This window comes from Oryctolagus cuniculus, chromosome 2 (assembly GCF_964237555.1).
Source record: "Oryctolagus cuniculus chromosome 2, mOryCun1.1, whole genome shotgun sequence".
Classification (NCBI taxonomy): domain Eukaryota; kingdom Metazoa; phylum Chordata; class Mammalia; order Lagomorpha; family Leporidae; genus Oryctolagus; species Oryctolagus cuniculus.
Genome location: NC_091433.1, coordinates 165,811,149 through 165,829,562, shown reverse-complemented (window position 1 = coordinate 165,829,562; position 18,414 = coordinate 165,811,149). Strand labels below are relative to the sequence as shown.

General features: G+C 40.4%; 1 protein-coding gene across 2 annotated transcripts in view; it reads right to left on the bottom strand.

Annotated features, from left to right (window-relative positions):
- HEATR5B (HEAT repeat containing 5B) overlaps positions 1-18,414 on the bottom strand; it is a 124,371-nt gene that overhangs the window by 15,266 nt on the left and 90,691 nt on the right. For both annotated transcript variants that reach the window (XM_002709922.5, XM_051842984.2), the window contains exons 28-32: positions 11,865-12,102; positions 9,026-9,280; positions 7,284-7,411; positions 2,367-2,511; positions 748-1,014 (exon numbers count right to left, since the gene is read on the bottom strand). In XM_002709922.5, coding sequence (XP_002709968.2) covers positions 748-1,014; positions 2,367-2,511; positions 7,284-7,411; positions 9,026-9,280; positions 11,865-12,102 — 1,033 coding nt within the window. The remainder of the gene's footprint in view (positions 1-747; positions 1,015-2,366; positions 2,512-7,283; positions 7,412-9,025; positions 9,281-11,864; positions 12,103-18,414) is intronic.

Below are 18,414 nucleotides of genomic sequence, written 5' to 3'. Positions count from 1 at the left end.
TAAAATTCGTAGCTGAAAAAACTTTTACGGGTCAGCATTATGTGTCTCTCCTTTTCTCTGTGTAATTCTGTCAAACAAATAAATCTAAAAACCCACCTTTTAGGTTATCAAAATCAATGAGAGAATCCCTTCCCTAATCTCAGATGCAGTCATTGTAGCCTCTGCCTGCAAAACTTTAATAATGAAAAATTTATAATTTTCCCAAACATAGGGTACCTCTAAGAGTTAGAAGGGTATTCATTGTGTTGAGCTGAAATTTGCCTATATAATAATTGATGCTGATTTTACCTTCCAGTAAGATATGAGAAAAGAGTATTTTTCCTTACAATAACTTCTCAGCCCCTGCAGAGAGCTATTATCTTTAAGAATTACACATAATTTTCTTAGTTACTCATAAGAATCGGCTGTCACTCTGCTTTGACATTCAGTTTTTCAGTGATGCTCAAGAGTGGCACAAGATTAGGAATAAAGAGGTTGGTAATTCCACTTTACAGCCACCTGCTGACAGTCAATGTCTTTCTCCAATCTGCAGTTCTCTTTTGTTTGAAACTTATCTGAAAAGAGGACTTCAGATTCCTGATTTTTCTGAATCTTTACTCTTTATAGGCTCCTAAAGGTAAACAAACCCTTAAGGAAGACCAACTTCTCATTTCACACTTGAGATTGAAGAGAAAAATAAATCACAACCATGCTTAAAATCACAGGCAAGCTTATCTTTGTCTACTGTAATATTTCTAAATACTGTACCAGCAGGTGAACAAAGGGATGGTAAATCAGAAAGTATGGTAACTGTGGCTGCAACCAAACGAGCGCTTTCTTCCGAGAGTCGCGTTTTAACGGCTACGTGACTGGGAGAGTCCGACATCTTGGCACTGAGGTGTGGCATATGACGTACTAAAATGAACATCAACAGCTCCATAGTTGCAAACACAAGAGATTTTCCAGGAACAAGACCACCGCTGTCACCTCCTTCTCCTAATATAGCACAGGACTCTTTTTCCATATCATCTTCATCTTAGATAAGAGAGAATTTGGTGAAATTCCCAGCAAAAAAATAAATAGCACACACTATGTAAAACAACACAATAAAGTATATTTAATAAATTATTTCAAAATTATTTACAAGTAAATGTCTTACTGATGCCACATATTTTTATTAGTATAATTATCTGTCTTACTAGAATTTTGTACTGACTACTCCTTAAAAATAATTTATTTTTTATTTGGAAAATCATCATTAGGTAAACATTTAATAATAGGAAAAACATATATGCTAGGTTGAATCATATGAAATTGGCATGTTTGAAGATGGAAAACAGTTGATTTGGTACTCTGGCAATTTCATTTGGTACATTCTAACAAAAGCAAAATCAATTTCCAATCATCTCAGTGTAGGAAATAACTTCAAAAGTTCATGGAAAATGCCTATTATGAAACAACCATGTATATATTTCAAAACATCTTAGTACCAAAATAAACATCATTTAATTCCATTTGTCCATAAATGTTTTGAAGTCTCCTCATATGATTTTATTTTTCATTATTAAAAACTTACTGTCATTACTATTGAAAAAAGTAGAGTGTAGCCAAGACACTCTGGCAAAAAAAAAAAAAAAAAAAGGCCTAAATGAAAGATCTCTGCGAGCAAGATCTCAGTGGAAAGAATGGGCCATCAAAGAAGGGGGTACCTTTCTCTGAAGGGAGGAGAGAACCTCCACTTTGACTATGACCTTGTCTAAATAAGATCAGAGTTGGCGAACTCAAAATGCTTCCATAGCCTTGGCAACTCATGACAAGAGCCTAGGGTGAATCCTGACTCCCTAAACAAGAGTGTCAATTGTTAAATCAACAACGGGAGTCACTGCGCACTGACTCCCCATGAAGGATCTCTGTCCTTAGTGTGTTGTTCAATGTGAATTAATGCTATAACTAGTACTCAAACAGTACTTTACACTTTGTGTTTCAGTGTGGGTGCAAACTGTTGAAATCTTTACTTAATATATACTAAATTGATCTTCTTCTGTATATAAAGATAATTGAAAATGAATCTTGATGTGAATGGAATGGAAGAGGGAGCAGGAGATGGGAGGGTTGCAGGTAGGAGGGAAGTTATGGTGGGGAAAGGCCACTGTAATCCAAAAGTTGTACTTTGGAAATTTATATTTATTAAATAAAAGTTAAAAAAAAAGATAAGCTGACAAACCCATTTAGAAGCCAACATTTACTAAAAAAAAATTCTTTACATGGCTGAAAACCATTTCATTGTGCAAATAAATCACATTTGTTCATCCAAAAAAACAAAAAAAAAGAAAAAATTAGAGTGCAAATAAGATTTATTTTAAGTTAGTGTAATTTCCAATGCTTACTTAGAGTGTTTCTTTTTTCTTGCAAATAATCCTGGGCAGCTCTTACTATTTGTTGTACAACTCCAGTAACCAAGAGCTGAACAGATGATGGATTCCAGGTCAACAGGAGGCGGTGCAGAACACTCAGCAACTCCACACCAATCAGCTATCATACAGTAACACAAATATAATTAATTTTCAGTTCAAAGGATAAACACACATGTAAAAATAAAGAAATATGGTGGTGGGGCCCTCGTCGTGGCACAGCAGGTAAAGCTGCTGCTGCCTGAGATGCAGGCATCCCATATGGGCACTGGTTCAAGTACCAGCTGCTCCACTTGAGATCCAGCTCCGGCCACTGTGGCCATTTGGGGAGTGAACCAGTGGATGGAAAAATTGTCTTTCTGTCTCTTCTTCTCCTGTGTAATTCTGACTTTCAAATAAATAAATAAATCTTTAAAAAAGAAAAAAAAAAACAGAAATTTGGTGGTAAAAACTAATACATGGGACTATCTAACAAGAATATTATGACAATCTTGAGAAATGATCATATTTTATTCCAAGAGATTTTCAAGCAAAACCAACTATTACTTATTTAAATAAGTTTTATATTCAAATATGATCATTCTCCTATTGGAAGGAAACACTTGGGCTAAACAGTACTGTTAGAATTTTGTGCCACTAAAATTTATAATTTCCAAATGAAGAATTTCTGTTAAGTCCCTCTACCATTCACCTTAGTATCTACCACAAACTCTTACCACAGACTTCAAACCTCTAAGTCACAATCTTCCACATTAAAATCCACCCAATGAATCTGCCTCAGATTTCAAAGAGGGGAAAAAACTTAACTGCAGTCAAAGCCAGCTTTACCTCTTACCTTAAGTAAGTGTCCAGCCTCAGCTAAGGCTGATTAATCTTTCTGCAGGTACTCCCTATCCCATCCTATTTGGCTTTCCAGGGATTCTTCAAGATCCTGAATCTTATCTTATCACGTCTATTAGGCTACTCTCCTTAGTATAAGGAGAAAAAGTCAGACTTTCTTATTTAATGTCCACACACCCTGCCAGGCTCTCTGAATCGTCATGCCCTCTTCCATCAGTCTTGCTCTCCGCTATCCTTCCTAAGATGCTCTTACTTCCTCCACTCTCATCCTAGCTTTATTTCCTAAAATGCGGCTCCCACCTACCTAGGAAAATCCTCTGCAGGAGGTCACTTACAGTATCTGCTGGACGCTTTCCTTATTTTCTGCCTTGCTTCTTTTGATATTATTGTCCTACTTCAACCCGTAACTGCTATTAATCTCTAAGGTTCCATTCTTGACTCTCTTTTTCCTTTGTTTGGTTCTCCGAGGCTAGTTCATTTGTAATTCTTAAGGAACTATGAAAAGAGCCTTATAAATAGCCTCCCTTCTCATCTCATTCAAACCAATCTTTCTACAAGGTTAACAGAATGACCCGTTGAAATACAGAGCTAATTAGGCCATTCCTCTATTTAAACATTTTAATGATCTCCATCATTTAAAGAACAGACTTCGAATTTCTTTACGTGGCATGAAGAAATCTTTACCCTCAGCCCCACTTCATCTCTAGATGCTCCATTCACATCAGCCATGGTAAATGACTGCAACTCCCTTGAACTTATCATGTTCTCTCATCCTCCAAGCTAGTCTTGGTATTGAGTGCTCCTTCTGGGAGGTAAATGTGGGCCTTCTGTTCTGCTTCAACACTGCCTCTGCAAGATTTGATTCTTCCGAGAAGCCATCCTTTATGTCCCCATCATAACGTTGGTGTCCCTACTCTCCAATCTCATTGTGTTCTGACCACACAGCACTTCTCATTCTTTACTTATCTCCTAATCCAGGTACTGTAACACTGTTTCTGGCTTCTATAGTTTCAGATTGTGTCACAGGCAGACAGACACACAGCAAATGCAGTTGGGTGAATGAATGAATACAATACCAGTCAGTGCACTCTGACAATGCCAAAATCAGAGCATTCAAAAAAATCTATTTTTTTCTATTTTAAAGCAATATTTGAATAAATATTACTAAATCAAAAAAGCAGCTAGCCATATGGATCAAAACCAAAATAACTGATTTTAAATATACTAGGCCATTTTCTTTCACAGCTTAATAAAGGCTTATTTATTTGAAAACAATCTGGAAGATTCTTGAAGTAAAATATGAGTTTCTAGCTAAAATATAAGCTTCAGGCTACAAGGCTGCAGTACAAAAAGAGTTAACCAGTGAGTGATTCTTATATTAAGAATACATTTTTGTTTATAAAAAAACTTGATATTTTTAAAAATTATTTCTTTTTTTATTTTCATTTTATTGAGAGGCCGAGAAAGAGAGAGAGGGATATCTTCCATCCAATTGATTCACTCCCCAAATACCCAAAACAGCCAGCTCTGTGCCAGGCCAGGGACAAGAAGGGCTGGAATTAAATCCAGGTCTCTCACATGATGGCAAGTACTTGAGTCATCCCTGTTGCCTCTCAGAGTGTGCAATAGCAGAGTCAGGAATCCAACTCAGGTACTCTGAAATGAAATGTGGGTGTACCAGGTGGCATCTAACTACTACAACAAACACCTGTTCCTGTGTTGGTTTTGGTTAACATAAGGTGCAAAACTAATTTTGATGCACTAAAATGATATTAACTTTGCATTTTATCTGCTTGTGTTTTATTTATGGAAAATTTACGGAAAATTACCCCAACTGATACCATGCGATAGCAGCCACATCTAAAGAGATGGCTGGGGTCAGCACTGCGACGAATCAGGTAAAGCTGCCGCCTGCAGTGCTGGCATCCCATATGGTTCAAGTCCCGGCTGCTCTACTTCCCATCCAGGTCTCTGCTATAGCCTGGGAAAGCAGTAGAAGATGGCCCAAGTCCTTGGCCCCTGCACTCACATGGGAGACCCGGAAGAAGCTCCTGGCTCCTGGCTTCGGATCGGTGCTGCTCTGGCCATTGCAGCCATCTGGGGAGTGAATCAAGCAGAGGGAAGACCTCTCGCTATGCCTCTGCCTCTCTGTAACTCTGCTTTAAATCAATCTTTAAAAAAATAAAATAAAATAAAGAGATGGTTCTGGGGCCAGCACTGTGGCACAGTGGGTTAAACAGCTGCCTGTGATGCTGGCATCCCATATGGGTGCTGGTTCAAAACCCGGCTATTCCACTTTCAAATCAGTTCCCCACTAATGTGCCAGGAAAGCGGTGGAAGATGGCCCAAGAATCTGGGACCTTGCTACCCATATGGAAAACCTGGATGGAGTTCCAGGCTCCTGGCTTTGGCCTGGCACGCCCTGGCAGTTATGGTTATTTATGGAGTGAATCAGTGGATTGAAGATTCCTTCTCTCTTTCTTTCTCTCTAACTTTGCCTTCAAATAAATAAAAAGCTAAATCTTTAAAAAAAAAAAAAAAGAGAGAGATGGTTCTTACTTTGAAAATTTAAAAATTCCTAATTAAAAAGTAACAAATGTAGAAGTAGCTTTGTTCTGTAATACAAATAAAATCAACTAAATATTCCATAATGAAATTAGAAAAAGTAATTCATAAAACCTTACTTGAGTGTTTGAGACAATGTAAGAAAACATTCATTAAATGTGAGATGAAATTTTACCAAACTTTGGGCTGGCATTGCGGCACAGAGCGTTAAGTGATGCCAGCATCTCATGTAAATGTTGGTTTGAGCATTGGCTGCTCCACTTCTGATCCAGCTGTCTACTAATGTGCCTGGAAAAGCAGCAGAAGATGGCCAAGTGTTTGGGCTCCTGCACCCGTGTGGGAGACCAAGGTGGAGTTCCAGACTCCAGGCTCCAAGCCTCTGCCACTGTGGCCATTATGGCAGTGAATCAGCAGATAGAAGATCTTTCTTTCTCTCTTGCTATCTCTCATTCTCTATGTAACTCTTTCAAATAAAATAAATAATTAAAACAAAAATGCTGTCAAATCATTTGGGCCCACATTGTTGCAGCAGGTTAAGCAACCTTTGTGATGCCAGCATTCTGTATCAGAGCACCAGTCTGAGTCGCAGCTGCTCTGCTTCTGGCCAGCAACTGGGAAAGCAGGTTAATGATGACCCAAGTACTTGGGTCCCTACCATTCATGCGGGAGACCAGGATTTAGTTCCTGGCTCCTGACTTCAGCCCGGCCCAGACCTGGCTATTGCGGCCATTTGAGGAAGGAACCAATGAATGGAAGATTTTTCTCTCTCTTTTGCTCTACTCTCTCTTCCTGTTTGTTGCTCTTTCAAATAAATAAATATCTTTTAAAAACTTTATCAAACATTTAAAATTGGCATAATTTATTTAATGGCCTTGTAAGCTACTTTAGCTTTTATCAGTAGAATCACTAACTGGAACTAAAGATATCCCCTAAGTTTTACATGATTGTCAACGAACAAAATCAAAGGTATAATGACATTCTCTAGTTGTGTCTGATCTTCCAAGGTTCAGCAGAACCACAAACTTGAATAATTATAGAGTATACTGTCATTAATAAATTAAAATATTACAGCATATCATGTATAAAATAATATACATATAGGAACTGGCACCGCCTGTAGTGCTGGCATCCCACTGGTTCAAGTCCCAGCTGCTCCACTTCCAATCCAGCTCTCTGCTGGTGGCCTGCGAAAGCAGCAGCAGATGGCTCCAGTCCTTGGGCTCCTGCACCCGCATGGGAGACCCGGAAGAAGCTCCTAGCTTCGGTTTGGCCCAGCTTTGGCCATTGAAGTCATTTGGGGAGTGAATCAGCAGATGGAAGACCTCTCTCTCTGCCTCTCTGTAACTATGCCTTTCAAAATACATTAATAAATCTTTATGATAAAAAAATATAAAATAATAAAATTATTTCACATAGGAACTGATATTAAGGTAAATATGACTAAAACAAAACATACAATTAGTTATCTACTACAGAAATATACTGTACCTGATCTTCCGCAATATGGATTCGGGCATAAGGAGAATCTAGCAAAGTATGTAAGGCTTGTAGACATGCTGTAACATGCTCAACAGGCTCTTCAGGTCTAGGGGAACAAAGAAACTGTATACTCACACCTAAAATGTACAAAATAAAAACATGGGGTTTTCAATACAAAATATTCTATGCTGCTTTGACTCACTTCTCTGATTTTTTTACAGATTACTTTAACATAGATTTATTAATGCACTAGAGTTCAAAATGTTTTCCCACCTAAGCAGCCAAACTCAGCATAAAGTTGTAGCTGTGCAATTGGATTAATATTCAAATTAGGTTGTGAGAAGGAAGGCATTCTCACGCTATCAGGCTGATATGAAGATATTCAGTATTTTATTTCTAGGACTTTAAAAATAATATATTAAGAATAAATTGATGAACACTACAAAAATTCATTAAATGGTTACAAAACAAGTTTGTATACACAGTTTTCTACACAGCAAGGTATAGAGCCAAAATGGGTATGAAGGGAGAAACAGCTCTTAATTTTAACAAGGGTAGCATCATTGCTCTGAAAATTTTCATACTTTATAAGATCTACAGATGAATTCTATAATTATGACTTATCATGTGTATTCCTTCTAACCCTCAGAAAACACAAAATCACTATAGCTTCATTAGAATGGACAAATCCTTAGATGTTAAATGAACACCTACTTTTTTAAAAAATATTTTAATTATTTATTTGAGATAGAGTTACAGAAAGAGGTGGATAGAGACAGAAAGGTCTTCCATCTGCTGGTTCACATGCCAAATGGCCGAAACTACTGGAGCTGAGCCAATCCGAAGCCAGGAGCTAGGACCTTTTTCCAGGTCTACCATATGGGGATGAAGGGGCCCAAGTACTTGGGCCTTCTTGTACTGCCTTCCCAAGCCATAAGCAGAGAGCTGGATGGAAAGAGGAGCAGCCAGGACACGAACCAGCACCTATATGCTGGCGCCACAGGCGGAGGCTTAACCTACTGCACCACAGTGCCAGCCCCTAAAAGAACATCTGTTAATGTACGAAGGCTTACATATGGTTTGTTCCACAAGAGTTTGTGTGTGGGAGGCTTGGTTCTCAGTGTGGCAGACGGGAGGTGGTGAGACCATCGGGGTTGCAGCTTAGTGGAAGTCTGCAACACTGATCCCTTCCCCTGGCTCTGGCTCCCTGTCTCACCAGATGATCTCTCCCTTTTACACGTGCTCCTGCCTTAGTAGAGCTATCCACCACGAGGTGCTGTGGCCCAGAGGTCCTCAGCAGAACCAGCACCATGCTGTTTTGCCTCTCAGTCTCCAAAACTGTGAGTTAAATAAACCTCATTTCTTTATAAGTACCCAGCCTCAGGTACATAGTAACAAAAGACAAGACTAATACAAAAGCAATTATAAACTAGGATGCATTTAGATTTCTTTGTGGCACAATCTATTAAGTGCCAAGTAAAAAGAAAACCTGCTGTTAAATAAAAAATATATTAAAATTTTTCCTTGAATATCATTCAGTATTGCTCTGTTAGTAAATAAACAGCTAAAATTATCAGAGTAATTCCTTAATAATTTAATTTAGATAATATTCTTAATAGTTTATAAAATGAACTGTCACTTTACTATTTCTTCTCTGAGTTATGCTAAACCAGACTTTGCTATAACATTAAAATGAAAGATGAATTTTCAGAAGTGAGACATCTTGAAACACATGAACATGACACACCCACCTAAAATCAGATGCATTCTGTCCTTGTTGATTTCTGGCAAAGATTTAGCACAAGCCGTTGTTCCTGATGCCTGGTTTAAACTGGCAGATGTAGAACGTTTTTGCAATCCAGATATTGTTGCTGCTTCTGCGGACTCTGAACATGTAAACCCTGTGCTATTTAACCAAAGTGCTACCGCATGGAGAATTGGGGCCCAGGAATTCCTATAGTGAAGTCTGGCTGTATCAATAGTCTCAGGAGTGTAAAATGCTCCACCTATGAAATGACCAATCAATTAAAAACATTAGTTTTCATTATAAATATTCACTCACTTAAGAAGAATTAACAAAAACGTCTGTTACATACAAAATGAACAATCTGGCCATAAAGCTGCTCCTCTTTACAAGGCCACTAACACTAACCACTTCCCGGCAGCAGCCTTTCTCGTCCTTACTAATGCTATGTTTCCAGCCTTCTGCTGCTGCTGCGAGATTTCCTTACCCTTTCCTACCCTTTGTCACCAGTGACTCCTAAAGCCCCTATCATCTCCTTCTCTTTCTACATTTTCTTTTTTCTCTTCTGCATCTCCTCCCCCTCCCGTTCGACCAATATACAGGACTTTCATATCTCTTCTTGCTGTCATGATGGTTGAAAGAAGGGGAAAAAAATGAGGCACTCTATTATCATTATCATTAATATATGGGAAGACGAGTGGATTTTTTGAGTAGGATGTGATAATACCTTTACTAAATATGAAAAACATTAATGATTCCTACATTGATTTTAATAGGAAAACTAACTAGAGTATAAACAATTTGCGTAAGACTTTAGGAACATAATTCATGGGCAGACTAGGGACATGCATACAACGACTACAACAGCTGTAAACTTCATCATGGTTGTTATGGTTTGGAAGTGTCTCCCAAAGGTTCATGCAGTAGAAGTCTGGTTCTCAGTGTGGCACTGTCAACATGGTAGAACCTTTAAAAGGTGGGGCTTAGTGGAAAGAATTAGGTCATGAGGGGCCGACACAGTGGCGCAGCCAAGTGCTTGGGCCCCTGCACCCACATGGGAGACCTGGAAGAAGCTCCTGGCTCCTGGCTTTGGATCAGCCCAGCTCTGGCCATTGTGGCCATTTGGGGAGTGAACCAGTGAATGGCAGACTTCTCTCTCTGTCTCTCCCTTTCACTGTCTGAAACTCTACCTGTTAAATAAATAAATAAAAATCTTAAAAAAACAAAAAGAAAAACTAGGTCATGAGGATTCCAACCCGATAAATGAATTAATGCTATCTCTTAGGAGTGGACCAAGTTTCATGGAACCGAGTTAGTTCTCCTGAGAACTGGTTGTTACGAAGTGAATTAGACTTTCTTGGCTCGCTCTCTTGCATCCTATCTCATCTCTGATAATCTCTATTACACAAGATTGTGCCATGTGATACTATCAGCCACGAGGTCTTCACTAGAAGTCAGTGCTAGTTCCATGCTCCTGGGCCTCCAAAACTACGTGACAAAATACACCTCTTTCTTTTTTTTTTTTTTTTGACAGGCAGAGTGGACAGTGAGAGAGAGAGACAGAGAGAAAGGTCTTCCTTTTGCCGTTGGTTCACACTCCAATGGCCGCTGTGGCCGGCGCACCGCGCTGATCCGAAGGCAGGAGCCAGGAGCCAGGTGCTTTTCCTGGTCTCCCATGGGGTGCAGGGCCCAAGTACTTGGGCCATCCTCCACTGCACTCCCTGGCCGCAGCAGAGAGCTGGTCTGGAAGAGGGGCAACCGGGACAGAATCCGGCGCCCCGACCGGGACTAGAACCCAGTGTGCCGGCGCCGCAAGGCGGAGGATTAGCCTAGTGAGCCGCGGCGCCGGCCTACACCTCTTTCATTTAATACCCAGCCTCAGGTATTTTGTTATAGCAACACAAAACAGACCAAGACAATGCTTATGAATAATGACTTGTTATCCTGTCATTTTAAGCATCCTAGGTTATACAGCTATTACTATAACAGTGTAAACATTTTTGCTTTAGCTAACAAAAAAGTTTTATGCTATATGATCATGAATCCAAAATCCAACATGGAAAACATGCTCTAATCTCATGTTGAAGTCCACAGAAATTTAGGATATTATATATATATATATGTATTTAATATTTATTTATTTGAAAGGCAGAGATACAGCGAGGAGGAGAGAGAGATCTTTTCTCTGCTGGTTCACTCCCCAAATGGCCACAACAGCCGGGACTGGGCCAGCCCAAAATCAGCAGCCAGGAGCTTCTTCTGGGTCTCCCACATGGGTGCAGGGGCCCAACCACTTGAGCAATTTTCCACTGCTTTCCCAGGCTCATTAGCAGGGAGTTGGATCAGAAGTGGAGCAGCTGGGACTTGAACTGGTGCCCATATGGGATTCTGACACTCTAAACGGAAGCTTAACCTTCTATGAGTTGACTCCATAAGATGTTATATTATTACTACTGCTGTTAGTCTCCACTAAGTCCATTTTGTTTAATTGCCACTTTGGACTCCATAAAACAAAACCAGCGTTGTGGTGTAGTGAATTAAGCCAGCGCCTGTGATGCCAGCACCTGTGAGTGCCCGTTCAAGTCCCTGCTACTCCATTTCTGATCCAGTTCCCTGCTAATGTGCCTGGGAAAGCAACAGAAGATAAGCCAAGTACCCAGGCCTCTGCCATCCATGTGGGCAAAGCTCTTAGCTTTTGGCTTCGGAGCAGGCCCAGTCCCGGTCATTGTGGCCTTTTGGGGGAGTGCCCCAGAGGATGAAAGAGCTCTCTAATTCTACCTTTCAAATAAATAAATAAATCTTTAAATAAATAAGTAAAAAAGTAAAACTCTGAGTATACTACTTACCATCTGGGGGGAGCTGACTAGCAAATTCAGCTGGCAAAGTTAAAAGTGCATAGTCTTTCAATGCTGCCAACCACAGGCGGCTCAGTGTTGGTAGTTCAGGTTGTACCAGTGTTATTAAACTATCTGGTGGGAGTTCATCTATCGTCCCATAGTCATCCTCATCATCATCAGTATTTTTAATTGTTCTTTTTGGTTTGGAGTCGGCTTCCTTTTTAATATTCATAGCAACCACATATACCTAATGAGATATTTGGGAAGTGAAAATAACAAGACATTACATTAGATAGAAAATTAGACATTTTAATTCTTTGTAATCAAACAACTGAATCATCAAAGGTAACTGAGTGGAGATGTTAGAAAACATGCAATTTAATGATTTGCTGATAACTACAAGAGAGTATTTTCACTTGCTTTGGAGGCTACACTCTTTTTTAATCAATCTGACTTGTGACTATTCCTCTCACAGCATATTCCTTGAGTAAAACTTATCGGAGACTTTGCTGGCTTCCCTCATTCTGCTTCACAAAGCCCCTCTTTTGATTTTTATTTTTGCCACAGGGTATAACTTCCTGTTTACTGCCCTCACTTTTCTGGACTTACTAGACACAATCAGACAGCATTCAAAGAAAAAAAAAAGGTTGAGATGAGAGGAGGGAGGTGGCCAGAGAAAGGATTTCTAAATATCATTCCAAACCCCTTCTTACAAAGCCCTTAAATGATATTTGGCAATCTAGTGTTTACAACAGAGAGATGAGCCAAGAATACAATTTTTGAGTCACACACATGATCTCTATCTTTTCCTCTCTAGTTTGTGAACCAAAAAGACTTTCCTAAAACACGATTTTATTTATTTATTTATTTATTTTTTTTTTTTTTTTTTTGACAGGCAGAGTGGACAGTGAGAGAGAGAGACAGAGAGAGAAAGGTCTTCCTTTGCCGTTGGTTCACCCTCCAATGGCCGCCGCTGCAGCCGGCGCACCGTGCTGATCTGATGGCAGGAGCCAGGATCCAGGTGCTTTTTCCTGGTCTCCCATGGGGTGCAGGGCCCAAGCACCTGGGCCATCCTCCACTGCACTCCCTGGCCATAGCAGAGAGCTGGCCTGGAAGAGGGGCAACCGGGACAGAATCCGGCGCCCCAACCGGGACTAGAACCCGGTGTGCCGGCGCCGCAAGGTGGAGGATTAGCCTATTGAGCCACGGCGCCGGCTCCTAAAACACGATTTTAAACATTCTTCTTTACTGAGTTATATTTGTTCGTTTTCCTCTGTTTTTGTATACACATTTAGGCTTTGGCAACTTGCATGTACAAAGTTGAAATACATACTAATGTAAAAACTAAATAAAAAAAGAAATAAAATTGGGGCCGGCACTGTGGCCAGGTTAAAGCCCCAGCCTGCAGCGCTGGCATCCCATATGGGCACCAGTTTGAGTCCCAGCTGCTCCTCTTCCAATCCAGCTCTCTGCTATGGCCTGGGAAAGCAGTAGAAGATGGCCCAAGTCCTTGGGCCCCTGCACCCGCGGAGGAGACCCAGAAGAAGCTCCTGGCTCCTGGCTTTGGATCAGCTCAGCTCTGGCCATTGCGGTCATTTGGGGAGTGAACCAACAGAATAGAAGACCTCTCTCTCTCTCTCTGGTGCTACCTCTCTCTGTAACTCTCTTTCAAATAAATAAAATAATTGAAAGAAAGAAAGAAAGAAAGAAAGGAAGGAAGGAAGGAAGGAAGGAAGGAAGGAAGGAAGGAAGGAAGGAAGGAAGGAAGGAAGGAAGGAGGAAGGAAAGAAAGGAAAGGAAAGGAAAGGAAAGGAAGGAAAGGAAAGGAAAGGAAAGGAAAGGAAAGGAAAGGAAAGGAAGGAAAGGAAAGGAAAGGAAAGGAAAGGAAAGGAAAGGAAAGGAAAGGAAAGGAAAGGAAAGGAAAGGAAAGGAAAGGAAAGGAAAGGAAAGGAAAGGAAAGGAAAGGAAAGGAAAGGAAAGGAAAGGAAAGGAAAGGAAAGGAAAGGAAAGGAAAGGAAAGGAAAGAAAGGAAAGGAAAGGAAAGGAAAGGAAAGGAAAGGAAAGGAAAGGAAAGGAAAGGAAAGGAAAGGAAAGGAAAGGAAAGGAAAGAAAGGAAAGGAAAGGAAAGGAAAGGAAAGGAAAGGAAAGGAAAGGAAAGGAAAGGAAAGGAAAGGAAAGGAAAGGAAAGGAAAGGAAAGGAAAGGAAAGGAAAGGAAAGGAAAGGAAAGGAAAGGAAAGGAAAGGAAAGGAAAGGAAAGGAAAGGAAAGGAAAGGAAAGGAAAGGAAAGGAAAGGAAAGGAAAGGAAAGGAAAGGAAAGGAAAGAAAGAAAATCAACAAAGATAAAAATCTTGAGAAACTGCTTTCCCTGCACAGTGTTGTTCCCATTGCATCTTCAGAGGAAGCTACGCATCTGTACAGGTACACTGTAGACTTCCTGACGGGAGCGACCCCGTCTTCCCTCTACCCCTACACTGAGCACACAGCACAGAGAAAGTATACTGTAAGTGACTATATTCTAAAGTAGGGACTATGGTTCTGAAGTTATAAATATGCCACATACATATTTTCTAGTGGTAATAAGCTTGTATTGGACCGGCGCTGTGGCATAGTGTGTAAAGCATCAGTATTCCATTTGGGTACTGGTTCAAGTTCCAGCTGCTCCTGTTCTGATCCAGCTCTCTACTATGGCTTGGGAAAGCAGACAATGACCCAAGTCTCTAGTCTAATCTAGTCACTGCATGCGAGATCGGGAAGAAGCTCCTGGCTCCTGGCTTCAGATCAGCCCAGCTCTGGCACTGAGGCCATTTGGGGAGTGAACCAGCAGATATTAGATCTTTCTCTCTGTCTCTCCCTCTCTCTCTAACTCTGCCTCTCAAATAAATAACTCTTAAAAACAAAATAAGCTGTCTTTCCTTCTAAACTTGTTATTACACTGATATTTTAAGAAAATGCCTCAATAAGCACTATATTAAGCCATTCACTCCTCAGCTCCTTACTAGGCACTTTTTGCCTTACTTCTGTTATTAAGCAAAGCTCTGGAGCCAAAAACACAAATAATACATGATTTTTTCTTTCCATGAAACTCACAGACTAATGTAAATACAGTGGAGCAGGAAAGTGCTAAGAAACGGAATTTTAAAAAATTATTTCTAATAATTTATCTTCCTTACTCCACTTCATTAATGCCAATGTAGTGTCAGGCACCTAACAAGCACCCCAAAGTTTGTATAGTGAAGGAATGAATCAAGGCCGGCGCCGCGGCTCAATAGGCTAGTCCTCCACCTGCGGCGCCGGCACACCAGGTTCTAGTCCCTGTCGGGGCACCGGATTCTGTCCCGGTTGCCTCTCTTCCAGGCCAGCTCTCTGCTGTGGCCCAAGAGTGCAGTGGAGGATGGCCCAAGTGCTTGGGCCCTGCACCCGCATGGGAGACCAGGATAAGTTCCTGGCTCCTGCCTTCGGATCAGCGCGGTGCGCCGGGAATGGTGGCCATTGGGGAGTGAACCAACGGCAAAAGGAAGACCTTTCTCTCTGTCTCCCTCTCTCACTGGTCCACTCTGCCTGTCCAAAACAAAAATAAAAACAAAACAAAAAAAAAACAACAAAAAAGGAATGAATCAAAGGGAACACCAAGGACAGACAGGTCTCAACCTTGAAAGCTAGAAATAGGTAAGACGGAGTTAGCCTGCTTGGGGCTGGTGCTGTGGCATAGCAGATAAAACCATCGCCTGCAGCACTGGAATCCAGTGCCAGTTTGAGCCAGCTGTTCCACTTATGATCCAGCTCCCTGCTAATGAGCCTGGGAAAGGAGTGGAAGATAGTACAAGTATACTTGGGCTCCTGCACCCACATGGAAGACCAGGAGGTGGCTCCTGGCTCCTGGCTTAGGTCTGGCCCACATTAGCTATTGTAGCCATTTGAATATTTAACCAGTGAAAGGAAGCTCTCTCTCTCTCTGCCTCTCTCTGTTAACTGGGCTTTTCAAGTAAATAAAATAAATCTTAAAAAAAAAAAAAGAATTCACTTGCTCACAGTCAAAGATGGAAAGGAGGAATGTTATCAGAGGGGACAGCAAGAGCAAGATCATAAAAACAGGAACTGGCACTTTGAACAAACGGCAAGTTTTGGGGATAGCTCAAACATAGGATATAAGCTGGAAGTAGCTGATACTTTTATTCTGCAGACAATGGGGGAAAGGGGAAGTATCACTGCAGGATTTCCTCTTTAAAATTTTTATTTATTTATTTGAGTGAGAAAGAGAAAGAGAAAGAGAAAGAGAAAGAGAAAGAGAAAGAGAAAGAAAAGAGAGAGAGAGAGAGAGAGAGAGAGAGATACAAAGACAAAGACAAAGCCAAACAGAAAGACAGCAAACTCTCATCTGCTAGTTCATTCCCCAAATGCCATTGATGGTCAGGGCACATGGCAGTGCTGGGCCTAACCTGGGGGACAGGAGTATAATCGCAGTCTCCCATGAGAGTAGCAGGAACTCAGTTAGTTGAGCCATCACAGCTGTTTCCTAGGGTACGCTTTGTAGGAGGCTAGAATCAGGAGCCAGAGCTGGGAATTAAACATAAATAGTCTAATGTGGGAAGCAGGCAACTTAATCAGTAGGCTAAATGTCTGCCCCAACTACAAGATTTTAAGGTCACACATATACATTTTCTCCACCTCTTTTATCTGAATAACTGTGCTATATAAATTTCTGAAAATAAAAGCTTAAAAATGACTAATAATTGCAGTTTCTAGGTTTTCAAATTCTGTCTTTGATGCTGTACAGAGAATTTTGTATTGGTTTTATTGACTGAAATATCATGAAGTTTTCCCATGTAAATATATTTCATAACCATTATTCTAATGGCTGCAGTGAATGACCCACAATTTATCTAATAATTTCCCTACAGTTAAAATCTTACATTTACTTCTTTATTTAACTTGGGAAATCTTAGATAAGATACATTTTTCAAAAACAAAAGGTATTCACTTATTCACATATTAATGTAGCAAAAAAAATTTTCGTAAGCTTATCTTTTCCCTGTTTTAGACATTTTCTCCTACAATAATGGCCCAGAAATAGAATTACAGGGTCAGTTATTATAAATATTTGTATGGCTCTGACTAGCCACTGCCAGATGTTTTATAAAAGGTTTCTATATTTTGTATCATTACCTGCAATAAATGGAACATATTTTTAGACTAGTTTTTATACAAAATTTTTAGGCTTAGTTTCCTTATTGGATATAAGAAAAACCAGAAGCATAAGCAAAACAAAGAACAGAAAAACTGCACCCAATCCTACTACTCAGACAAACCACTGTGAAGATTCTAGATATTTTCTATATGCATATGCAGACTTTTAAATATTGCATATGTATGTTTCACTTATAATGAAATTTTCTATTCCCTTAATACCACCATCTTTCACGATCAAGAACTATATTTAGGCTATCTCTACTTCTTTAGAAAAATATAAACAATACCTCAATAAACATCCTTGTGGCAGAATCTTGCTGCACATCCTTTAATATTCCTTAGGATAAAATGGTCAACCAATGTGTAAAGTTTTTTTTTTTTTTTTGGACAGGCAGAGTGGACAATGAGAGAGAGAGAGACAGAGAGAAAGGTCTTCCTTTGCCGTTGGTCCGCACTGATCCGAAGGCAGGAGCCAGGTGCTTCTCCTGGTCTCCCATGGGGTGCAGGGCCCAAGCACTTGGGCCATCCTCCACTGCCTTCCCGGGCCATAGCAGAGAGCTGGCCTGGAAGAGGGGCAACTGGGAGAGAATCCGGCGCCCCGACCGGGACTAGAACTGGTGTGCTGGCGCTGAAAGGCGGAGGATTAGTCTATTGAGCCATGGCGCCGGCCCAATGTGTAAAGTTTTAAAAAGTGTTTAAAGACATACTACCATTGAAAAGGTTTTACTAACACCGTCGTTTTAAAAATTAGGTTAATTTAGCTGGGGACTATTTTTATATTTCTCTTTCTCCCAACTGTTTATTTGTAGGTTGGTTTTCATTTTGTGAATTGTCAATTCATACTGTTTGCCAAAAGTCTGCATTTTATAAGGACTATTCTGAGAAACTGTTGGCTGGAGGATGAAACTGCATAGTCTAGATAAGAGGTAATGACGACTCAAACTAAGGCAGTGAGGAGAGAGAGAAAGTATTTATAGAGATGGAAAAGGTATACAGGAGCTATTACCTAGCTTAAAAAGAAGTTGCCATGTCGAATAGAACTCCATTCTTATTTTGAAACTATAGATACATAGGTGTACACACACACACACACACACACACATATGTACAGTATATAGACATATACAGAACACAGTGATATATATGAAAATTTTACCAGTGACTATCTTTAGGTGATAATACTACAGATGAGCTTAATTTTCATTTTTATACCTTTTCTCTATATTCTGAACTTGTATAGAAAGCACAGACATTGGGGCTGGCACTATGGCACAGAGCGTAAAGCTGCCACCCGTGGTGCCAGCATTCTGTATGGGGGTTAGTTGGAGTGCCAGCTGCTCCACTTCCAATTCAGCTCCCTGCTAATGTGCC